The sequence below is a fragment of the Mytilus galloprovincialis genome, chromosome 12 (assembly GCF_965363235.1).
Source record: "Mytilus galloprovincialis chromosome 12, xbMytGall1.hap1.1, whole genome shotgun sequence".
Lineage (NCBI taxonomy): Eukaryota > Metazoa > Mollusca > Bivalvia > Mytilida > Mytilidae > Mytilus > Mytilus galloprovincialis.
The window spans coordinates 16,786,371-16,798,715 of record NC_134849.1 but is presented as its reverse complement, the minus strand read 5'-3'; the positions used below and the strand labels follow the sequence as shown (position 1 = coordinate 16,798,715).

At 33.3% G+C, this 12,345-nt stretch overlaps 1 protein-coding gene across 1 annotated transcript in view; it reads right to left on the bottom strand.

Annotated features, from left to right (window-relative positions):
- LOC143055525 (uncharacterized) overlaps positions 1-12,345 on the bottom strand; it is a 62,094-nt gene that overhangs the window by 24,623 nt on the left and 25,126 nt on the right. The window contains exons 22-23 of the mRNA XM_076228685.1: positions 11,687-11,806; positions 6,927-7,046 (exon numbers count right to left, since the gene is read on the bottom strand). Coding sequence (XP_076084800.1) covers positions 6,927-7,046; positions 11,687-11,806 — 240 coding nt within the window. The remainder of the gene's footprint in view (positions 1-6,926; positions 7,047-11,686; positions 11,807-12,345) is intronic.

The following is a 12,345-nucleotide window of genomic DNA, read 5'->3' as shown; positions in this document are numbered from 1 at the left end:
TGCCATTGCGCAATACTGTGCAATTGAAAAGACTTGCTATTGCACAACACTTAATATAATAATTTTAGATCCTGATTTCGACCAACTTGAAAACTGGGCCCATAATAAAAAATCTAAGTACATTTTTGGATTCAGCATATCAAAGAACCCCAAGATTTCAATTTTTGTTGAAATCAGACTAAGTTTAATTTTGGACCCTTTGGACTTTAGTGTAGACCAATTTGAAAACAGGACCAAAAATGAAGAATCTACATACACAGTTAGATTTGGTATATCAAAGAACCCCATTTATTCAATTTTTGATGAAATCAAACAAAGTTTAATTTTGGACCCCGATTTGGACCAACTTGAAAACTGGGCCAATAATCAAGAATCTAAGTACATTTTTAGATTCAGCATATCAAAGAACCTAACTGATTCATTTTTTGTCAAAATCAAACTAAGTTTAATTTTGGACCCTTTGGACCTTAATGCAGACCAATTTGAAAACGGGACCAAAAGTTAAGAATCTACATACACAGTCATGACAGTTAGATTCGGCATATCAAAGAACTCCAATTATTCAATTTTGATGAAATCAAACAAAGTTTAATTTTGGACCCTTTGGGCCCCTTATTCTGTTGGGACCAAAACTCCCAAAATCAATACCAACCTTCCTTTTATGGTCATAAACCTTGTGTTTAAATTTCATAGATTTCTATTTACTTATACTAACGTTATGGTGCGAAAACCAAGAAAAATGCTTATTTGGGTCCCTTTTTGGCCCCTAATTCCTAAACTGTTGGGACCTAAACTCCCAAAATCAATACCAACCTTCCTTTTGTAGTCATTAACATTGTGTTTAAATTTCATTGATTTCTATTTACTTAAACTAAAGTTATTGTGCGAAAACCAAGAATAATGCTTATTTGGGCCCTTTTTTGGCCCCTAATTCCTAAACTGTTAAAACCTTAACTCCCAAAATCAATCCCAACCGTTCTTTTGTGGTCATAAACCTTGTGTCAAAATTTCATAGATTTCTATTAACTTAAACTAAAGTTATAGTGCGAAAACCAAGAAAATGCTTATTTGGGCCCTTTTTGGCCCCTAATTCCTAAAATGTTGGGACCAAAACTCCCAAAATCAATACCAACCTTCCTTTTGTGGTCATAAACCTTGTGTTAAAATTTCATAGATTTCCATTCACTTTTACTAAAGTTAGAGTGCGAAAACTAAAAGTATTCGGACGCCGGACGACGACGCAGACGACGACGACGACGCCAACGTGATAGCAATATACGACGAAAAATTTTTCAAATTTTGCGGTCGTATAAAAAGTCTTAAAATAGAAAATGACATATAATATTAAATCAGCATTTAATAGGTACTTCTCAAAATAAATTGCTAAATCATCTCAATACAATACAATATTTCTTTTTACATAATTTAAAAGCATAGTTTGAATTACCTTGATCCCTTACACTGCTTTTAAATTGTCTTAGGTAATTAACCAGGAAACCCTGAGGAAACATTTATTACCCCCATTTTGCCCCTAATTCCTAAACGGTTTGAGCCATAACCCCCCTAAGCCAATCCTAACCATCCCTTTTTGGTATGGAAACTTGTGGTATAATTTCAAAGAGATTGATTCACCTTTACGCAAGTTATTGTATGGAAACTAGAAAAATGCTTATTTGGGCCCTTTTTTGGCCCCTAATTCCTAAACTGTTAGGACCATAACCCCAAAATCAATCCCAACTTTCCTTTTGTGTATACAAAACTTGTGTTTTAATTTCATAGATTTCTATTTACTCATACTTAAGTTATTGTCCGGAAACCAAATGTCTTCGGATGATGCTGATGATGACATGATACCATTATACGATAAAAAGCACCAAGTTTGTACTTATTTAAGCAATTGGTGCCGCAAGTTGAGCAGACCTTGATCACCTGAGATCACCCCCAGATTTGGATGGGGTTTGTGTTGCCGAAACAGTTTTTGGTTTTCTAAGTTATTTTATATTTTGTTGCTTGTCTTATTCCTTTCAGGGCCTCAGGGAAGATTAGTTTATTGTAACTAACTGAGTTTACCCTCTTTAAATAAAGAATTTATTATTATTATTATTATTTGCTTGCCATGGCATTATCAGTTTATTTTAGACTTATCAATTTGAATGTCCCTTTGGCATCCTTCGTCTCTCTTTATAGAGTTCTACCAAAATGTATATGTTAATGTTTACCAATTTATCTAAGATACTGGTGAAAACAATGAGACACAAATCTTACAAAAATTAAGGGAACTATAAGTTCATATAATAACAAGAATGTGTCCTCAGTACACGAATGCCCCACTCGCACTATCATTTTCTATGTTCAGTGGACCGTGAAATTGGGGTAAAATCTCTAATTTGGCATTAAAATTAGAAGGATCATATCATAGGGAACAAGTGTACCAAGTTTGAAGTCGATTGGACTTCAACTTCATCAAAAACTACCTCGACCAAAAACTTTAACCTGAAGCGGGACAGACGGACGAACGAACGAACGGACGGACGGACGAACGAACGAACAAACAGATGCACAGACCAGAAAACATAATGCCCCTCTACTATCTTAGGTGGGGCATAAAAAAGAAGATATGGTATGATTGCTAATGAGACAACTCTCCACAAAAGACCAAATAAACTCATATAGATACCAGGATTAAATTTTGTATTTACACCAGACATGCCTTTCGTCTACAAAAGACTCATCAGTGACACTTGAATCTAAAAAAGTTAAATGACACAGAAATTAACAAAAATAGGTCACCATCCTGCCTCCAACAATGAGCAAAGCCCATACCACATATGTCCAAATATCATATTATTCATGGATGAATTACCTTCATGGATATCTTGGGCTTATTTACAGAAAGATGTACCGATTCAGTCAAACACCGAAGGATTTTTTATATTCACAAAATAAAATATCCTCAAAAATACATGTTTCCTCCATGAAAACCATTTAACCATTGGTGTTTTAGAACCTCAAGTCCATGAAAACCATTAAACCATTGGTGTTTTAGAACAAAAGTGAAGAAAACACTACGGTAATTGCTGCCATGTTGGCAACTCTTTAATTTACATGTAATGCAGACAAACAATCATGGTTCACACAGTTTTCTAATCTTTAAATGAAATTGTTTTCCACAATTTAAGATTCTTAAAGTCTTTTATTGTGCAGTCAGCATTCAATGGGTACTGTAAATTCAGAAATTATTGGGTGCATTTATTATTGCGATTTTGTCATTTTTAAGTCTAAAATGCTATTTTAATTTATGCGATTTCGGGGGAAAATCCTGCTTAATTCATATGAAATATTTTAAAATGCGAGTTCAAATTATTGTGTTTACAACTCTGTCGCATTTTTCACCATTATAAAAACCTCGCAATAATTTCTGAATTTACAGTACAAAATTAAATTTAAATGCAATTGTGTATGATTGGATTAGGTAATCCCCTCTCCACCCCAAAAAAAAAAAAGGGTATGTGTCCAATCAGCTGAATATTTTAAGGCATTAGGAAAACAGTATGTTTTCCTGTTATTTTCACAAGTCCAAAGCCTGTAATTTTGTTAAAAATTAGTGGAGCAGAATCGAAGTATACTGGATCTGTAACTTATCATTGTAGAATCACAAATGTAAAATTAGCTTAATATGTCAAGGTGTTCAGAACAAGTGAAACTGCGAGCTACTGCTCACTGATGATACCCCCGCCGCAAGTGGATAATATTAATAGTGTAAAAATATGCAAGTGTTCGGTAAACAGGAAGTTGTCGAGTGATGAATCTGAAAACGCATCACAGGGTATAGCTGACTTATATAAATCCTGAAACCAAATTTCAGAAATCCTTGTATTGTAGTTCCTGAGAAAAATGTGAAGAAAATTTTCAACTTGGCTATCATGTGTAAAATCATACAAGTGTTCGGTAAACAGGAAGTTGTCAAGTGATCAATCTGAAAACGCATCACACGGTATAGCTGACTTAGATAAACCCTGAAACCAAAGTTTAGAAATCCTTGTATTGTAGTTCCTGAGAAAAATGCGACGAAAAATATTCATGGGACGGACGGACTGACTGACGGACTGACGGAAGGACAGACAGAGGTAAAACAGTATACCCCCCTTTTTTAAAGCGGGGGTATAAAAATGTGTGTATAACACAGGCATTTGTCTCAGATTTTTTTTTCTTATATACCTTAATATAACACAAGGTACTTAACTTGTATTTTAGAACCAGGTGCTCCGCAGGGCGCAGCTTTATACGACCGCAGAGGTCGAACCCTGAACAGTTGGGGCAAGTATGGACAAAACATTCAATTTGGATTGTGATCAAATTTTTGACATTACATGGTTTTTTTTTACACAAAACAAATGCCAAGATTTTACAAATCAATTAAAGATTTCTTCTTCAAACTTTTTAAATCTAAAATTAAATAGTTGACACAGCATAGGTTTCTGACACAGAATGAATGTGGTCTAATGAACTTAAAAGGTTTTTTTTTGCCTTTGAGCAATTCACTATGCTGTTGAATATTAATCCTCTCAAAAAAATGTTTGAAGAAATTTTCTTTTTATTTATGAAATCTGAAATGAGAAAAATTTAACCCCCCCCCCCTTTTTTTTTCACATCCCCGTTTCCCTTTTTCAAAACTGATATCAATTCAAATTTCGAATGGAGTTTGCAACAATAACTACTCATTTAAATACATCATAAAATATTAAGATGTAAAAAAACTGCTTGTTATCACTGAATGGTAAAGATTATTTAAATTGATCAGTTGGTAGTAAAAAGTGTATATACATTGTATATTGTATATAACAAAGATTTAAGTTGATTCTGGACAAAGAAAGATAACTCCAATTAAAAAAAATTCTTGCTATTGCACAATATTGTGCAATAGGATATTTCTTGCTTACTATTCTAGACAAAGAAAGATAACTCTAATTAAAAAAAAATTTGCTATTTCACAATATTGTGCAATTAGATATTTCTTGCCATTGCACAATACTGTGCAATTGAAAAGACTTGCTATTGCACAATACTTAATATAATAATTTTAGATCCTGATTTGGACCAACTTGAAAACTGGGCCCATAATCAAAAATCTAAGTACATGTTTAGATTAAGCATATCAAAGAGGCCCAAGAATTCAATTTTTGTTAAAATCAAACTTAGTTTAATTTTGGACCCTTTGGACTTTAATGTAGAATTTGAAATTTGAAAACAGGACCAAAAATGAAGAATCTACATACACAGTTAGATTTGGCATATCAAAGAACCCCAAGGATTCAATTTTTGATGAAATCAAACAAAGTTTAATTTTGGACCCTTTGGACCTTAATGTAGACCAATTTGAAAACTGGACCAAAAAACTTCAATAATCAAGAATCTAAGTACATTTTTAGATTCAACATATCAAAGAACCCAACCGATTCATTTTTTGTCAAAATCAAACTAAGTTTAATTTTGGACCCTTTGGACCTTAATGTAGACCAATTTGAAAACGGGACCAAAAGTTGAGAATCTACATATACAGTTAGATTCGGCATATCAAAGAACCCCAATTATTCAATTTTGATGAAATCAAACAAAGTTTAATTTTGGACCCTTTGGGCCCCTTTTTCCTAAACTGTTGGGACCAAAACTCCCAAAATCAATACCAACCTTCCTTTTATGGTCATAAGCCTTGTGTTTAAATTTCATAGATTTGTATTTACTTATACTAACGTTATGGCGCGAAAACCAAGAAAAATGCTTATTTGGGTCCCTTTTTTGCCCCTAATTCCTAAACTGTTGGGTCCTAAACTCCCAAAATCAATACCAACCTTCCTTTTGTGGTCATAAACATTGTGTTTAAATTTCATAGATTTCTATTTACTTAAACTAAAGTTATTGTGCAAAAACCAAGAAAAATGCTTATTTGGGCCCTTTATTGGCCCCTTATTCCTAAACTATTGAAACCATAACTCCCAAAATCAATCCCAATCTTTCTTTTGTGGTCATAAACCTTGTGTCAAAATTTCATAGATTTCTATTAACTTAAACTAAAGTTATGGTGCGAAAACCAAGAAAATGCTTATTTGGGCCCTTTTTGGCCCCTAATTCCTAAAATGTTGGGACCAAAACTCCCAAAATCAATACCAACCTTCCTTTTATGGTCATAAACCTTGTGTTAAAATTTCATAGATTTCTATTCACTTTTACTAAAGTTAGAGTGCGAAAACTAAAAGTATTCAGACGACGACGACGACGACGACGACGACAACGCCAACGTGATAGCAATATACAACGAAATTTTTTTCAAAATTTGCGGTCGTATAAAAATGTCAGGCGTGACGAAATTTCTTTATATGCCGCTTTCTAGGCTGTCAACCCCACTAAAATGTTATACACCATTGTAAAGATAAATCAATTTAGATTTACGATTTAACAAGTTTTAGTGGGGTTGACAGCCTAGAAAGCGGCATATAACAGAATTTCATCACCGCCTGACATTTTTCTAAAATGCAAGTTAAGTAGCTTGCCTGAAGCAATGGAGGGTCCATGACCTTTGATCAAAGATATTAAAAGATCCTCCTTTATTCTTAGAAGGTCCAATTTGTATTGATTTTATATTTTTGTTCAACCTGCAAAAATACAAAAGTCTCTCACATGTAACTTACTACTGTTGGGAAGGTCAGAACCCGTAAATGGAAGGTCACGGACCTCGAACCACTGCTTATTTGAACTCAACAGATGTCAAATTCATAAGAACAGAAAGAAGAATGAAGTGTTGTCAGATACTTGTAGACAAATCTATATTTTATTCCAATTGTATCTAACTTAGCAGCATAGGAAAAGATTGGAACCTTCCGCAATACTTTGTAATCTCTAAAATGAATTTCAAATAAGAAAAAACATACTTTTGGAGGAGATCCAAAGATGTCCACGCCCGGTGACTGTTGTTCTTCCTCTCCAAATAAAAGGTCATCGTCTTCAAACAAATTCTTATTCTTCTTCTGACTCTCTGTCTTCTTCTCAACCTAATGAGGAATAAAATTAATATGAATTAGGTGTTACCTATTTGTGACTGATATTTCTTTCCTTATTGGTTGTAAGACATAATCTTTATTTTGTAATGATGTGGAAATGTACATTTTTGGAAAATCTTCAATGTTATCATTCAAATAAAGGTATAGATTCCTGAGAATTTTATCAAGTGCTGATCATACATTTTATTTCCTTTTTTGGGGTTTGGGGAGATCATAGTATCAATATCAATTCCTACTTGCTTCAAGAACTATTGTGTATACAGAAGGATGTAACTTATCACACTATAATATGACCTAACAGTAGAACAGATCTATTTCATTGAGCAGTTATAGGTATTGACTGAGTTCAATTTAAAATAGATATAAGAAGATGTGGTATGAATGCCTATGAGACAACTCTCTATCCAAGTCATAATCTATAAAAGTAAACCATGATATTTTTTCGTTAAATAATCAAGAATTTTCTCAATATACTGCTGAAATTTACCCCAAGGAACTTACTTTAAATAAATCAAATTTATTCGGTAATAACTGTCCTGGATTTAGATATTTCGGTTTTAAACGGGAAACTCCACACTAAAATTTACGACAAAAGAGACGATTTTTCGTTCCCTATTGTTAATTTTCCATTTTTAGATGGTGATGTTCCTTTGGCACCATCTTACGGTGTTTATATTTCACAACTTGTTCGCTATGCCCGTGTCAGTTGTGACGTTTTTGATTTTAACGAACACAATCTATGTATTACTGGTAAATTATTAAACCAGGGATATCGTTACCATAAATTACTTAAAACCTTTACTAAATTTTTCCATAGATATAAAGATTTGGTTTTGAAGTTTGGTTGTACCTGTAGAAAACTTATTTCAAACGGGATAGGACATCCTCATTTTTACGGAAATGTTGTTAACCGTGCCCGGAAATTTAGAAATGATCCATGTACAAGATGTAAACTTGTCGCTCCTTTAAATAAACTTATTTTTAAAGGTTACCTATTCAACACTGTAATAAGATCATTGAATATTGTTTTTATTGGTATAAATATTGATTTTGTTATCAGTAAATTAAAAGCTAACTAAATATTACTAGTATGTTATATGCACATACATATTCATGGATCTACAATCTGTCGATACCTGTAACTTGGCATTGCACAAGGTCATGTTTTTCTCTGGCTGTTTATGACGTCTTTACACTAAATCCATTGGATGTTGGATGTGTACGGATTGATAGTTTAGTCTTAGATGCATGATTTTTTTATTAGTTGTTAGTGGCTTTGAACTAGCTGTCAGATAACTGCGAGTACTCTCAGATCTGTTCATTGTGTCTTTTTGTGTCGGGATGTATATATAGAATAAAGGACTTTTTGTTTTTGATACTGACTTTATCACAGTAAAATATCAGGTGAGCCCGAAGGGCGAGCCTGATATTTTCTGTGATAAAGTCAGTATCAAAAACAAAAAGTCCTTTATTCTGTTTATCGGTAATTTAAAAAAAAATAAAAAATTACTACAATAATAGAGAAAATAACAAACGAACTTCTTTTTCGCGTCGAATCACGGCGAATCACACTTGACGTCACAGGTTGCATTACGTCATTTGAAATTTTGTCACAGTGCAGTAAACATGGCGTTCTCTTGCACAAAGTATTGAAAAGGAATTATTGCATGTGTTTTATTAATATTCTGCTTTGGACATGACTCTAACAATGGCAAATCCAATGGTAGCATACCGGTAAGTCAGATTTCTTTTTTTTTCACAAAGCATCAACATAGAGGGGGATAGGAGGGTCCTGATCCCGAATTCCCGGGTTTAAAAACACGAAATCACGAGTTCCCGAATTTATATCACAGGAGTTTGACTGAAGTCCTATCAATAAGCCGGGGTTAAAAATATACCAAAGTCGACTATCACAGTAGAGCTTCTCTCAAACTCCTGTGATTTAAAGGTGATAGTCGACTTTGGTATATTTTTAACCCATTATTGATAGAATTTAAACTCCTGTGATTTAAATAAAGTAAATCCCGATATCCCGAAATCACGAGCTTAAAGACACCCGATCCCGGAGTCCCGATTAAGGTCCTATCCCCCTAGAGCATAGTAAGTCAGGACATTAGAATGATACGATATGAATCAGCAGATTTTTCATCGATCATCATTTTAAAACGACGTCAAGTTATAAATATATTTTACTTAAGCTGACTTTAATTTGTTAATTATCTAAACAAGCTCATTTCTTGTCTACTTCATAATTATTTCAAACATTTTAATAGATGGTGCCCCGGTTACCCCTTTTTAAAATTTATCTTAGATCCGCATATGAATAAGTTCACTTTTTTTGTTCTTTGATCTATGAATATCTGTCTTTAAATTGACAATGAAACCACATCTTTTAAAATTGCATATATGATGGTCCCACAAAAATGTTGAAAATGCGTAAATTTCATTTTTTTTAGCTTCTCTCATGCGATAGCGGTACCTTTTTGGTTACTATTTATGTGTTGCGTTTAAATATGAATTGTAACACTTTATAGTGACTGAACAGGTAAAACAAATACTTCTCAAGAAACAGAAAAAGAAAAATACTTGTAACAGCACCAGGCTATGTATTGGTATTGTATGAATAAAAATTCGGATTGGAACACCATGAACGATGTGTTAGTTGTACTTCAATAAAAAGTTCATATAGATATCAATTATAGATAACGCATTTTTTTTCAAGTCTGTCGGCTTTTTTATGCATTTTCTGTTCACATTTTCACAACAAAATAGGATAAACTAACTTTGTGAAAGTTATAATCAATGTCAAGTGTTTCATTCGCCAAAAATTTCGTGCGTTTCTGCGATAAAAATCACGCGCAATTTTGTGAATGAAAGGGGAAAGTAGATCCTTACGCGTTGCATTCGCGCATGTCATTTGCGTACTAACCCAATAATTTTTATATCACGGCCAGTCCACTGATACTGGCATTATCAGCGAGTACACATCAAAGGAAAAATGTACAAATTACCGATAAAAGTACTGGGCCACGTCCACTTGTATTTTTGTCCATCTGATGAGTTAAGCCTTTTTCAACTGATTTTTATAGTTCGTTCTTATTTTGTACTGTTATACCACTGTCCCAGGTTAGGGGGAGGGTTGGGATCCCCCTAATATGTTTAACCCCGCCACATTATTTATGTATGTGCCTGTCCCAAGTCAGGAGCCTGTAATTCAGTGGTTGTCGTTTGTTTATGTGTTATATATTTGTTTTTCGTTCATTTTTTTACATAAATAAGGACGTTGGTTTTCTCGTTTGAATTGTTTTACATTGTCTTATCAGGGCCTTTTATAGCTGACTATGCGGTATTGGCTTTGCTCATTGTTGAAGGCCGTACGGTGACCTATAGTTGTTAATGTCTGTGTCATTTTGGTCTTTTGTGGATAGTTGTCTCATTGGCACTCATACCACATCTTCTTTTTTGTAGGTCATGGTAAGGTCTTCAAGACTGAGCCTTGTTTCACACCGAAAAAAAAATAATTCTAGATATCTAATAAATGAGTAATGTGTCTTTAGGACAAAGATGATGCCCCACTTGCATACAACAATATAAAGGGACATAACAATGACACTACTCAAATTGGTACTTGATCTAAGTTCTGTGGTAATAAACATTGTAAAGCAGTTTCATAACATTTGGTTGACACAAACTTAAGCTAGAAAACTGCTTTTGTAAACATGGTAAAGGGCATAACTCTAGAATAGTAAAAGTGAAACCACCAAAATTAACTGTGATTTGTGGTAATAAGCATTATCTATAAGTTTCATAACATTTGGTTGAGGCAAACTAAAGTTAGAGAACTGAAACCAATTTTGGGATGAACGTACTCACATATGAAGGTACAGACGGACAAGGGTAAAACTTATTCCCCCTTAGCAGTGGCATAAAAAAATATTTAAGACATCAACACAGAAACAGGAATTCATTTATCATTTTCTTAAAATATGATGACTTTAAACATATTATCTCATTATTTTAGAATTTTTTTGACTGATGGAAATATAATATGAAAATAAAGGGAGATAATTCATCCTTCAATAAGACTATAGCTGAGAAACTCCTTGTTTTAAAAACCATCACTAATCTATAAATAAAGTGAGATAATTCATCCTTCAGTAAGACTATAGCTGAGAAACTCCTTGTTTTAAAAACCATCACTAATCTATAAATTAAGGGAGATAATTCATCCTTCAGTAAGACTATAGCTGAGAAACTCCTTGTTTTAAAAACCATCACTAATCTATAAATAAAGGGAGATAATTCATCCTTCAGTAAGACTATAGCTGAGAAACTCCTTGTTTTAAAAACCATCACTAATCTATAAATAAAGTGAGATAATTCATCCTTCAGTAAGACTATAGCTGAGAAACTCCTTGTTTTAAAAACCATCACTAATCTATAAATAAAGGGAGATAATTCATCCTTCAGTAAGACTATAGCTGAGAAACTCCTTGTTTTAAAAACCATCACTAATCTATAAATAAAGGGAGATAATTCATCCTTCAGTAAGACTATAGCTGAGAAACTCCTTGTTTTAAAAACCATCACTAAACTATAAATATGTACTAAACACAGAAATATATATTTACCTTTGTTACTTTAGGTTGTGCTGGTTTCTCTCCAAATAGGTCTTCATCTTCATCATCAAACAATGACAAAGTGGTCTTAGCAGGAGGACTTTTTACTGGTTCTGATTTCTTCTCTGGTTCCTGGTTAAAACACACATTAAATAATATCCTTGTCATAAAACAAGGAAACACACTGTATTGAAATTTAAGGTGGTACCTAACACTACAGGGAGATAACTCTGTAAAGTCAGCTCAACGTTTTAATTACGTTGTGTTGTAAAGGGAATATTAAGCTTCTCAATGATCAAAATCAGTGTTTGTCAAACTGCTATATAACCAGTGTAATTTTTCTGACCAAATGGTTGGTTCAAAATTTTTGAAATTTTTATATTTTTGTTAAAGGGTCAAAGTAAATACTTTGACAAAATTTTTTGAAAATTAAACGAGCCAAATTAATTTTGGTGAAAGTGTTGGGTACCACCTTAACAGGATCAATGTTAAAGAGGTTATAAAAACATAAAATACATGACTGCATTGGTGACAAAGCACATTATTATGTCACCCGATCGACAATGTCGGGTGACATATTGCTTTTCCTCTGTTTCTTTTTCTGTATTATTATTATTATACTTCCACCTAATTTTGTCCGCCCGCTTTCTCAGAGCCAAAAGTACCAATCC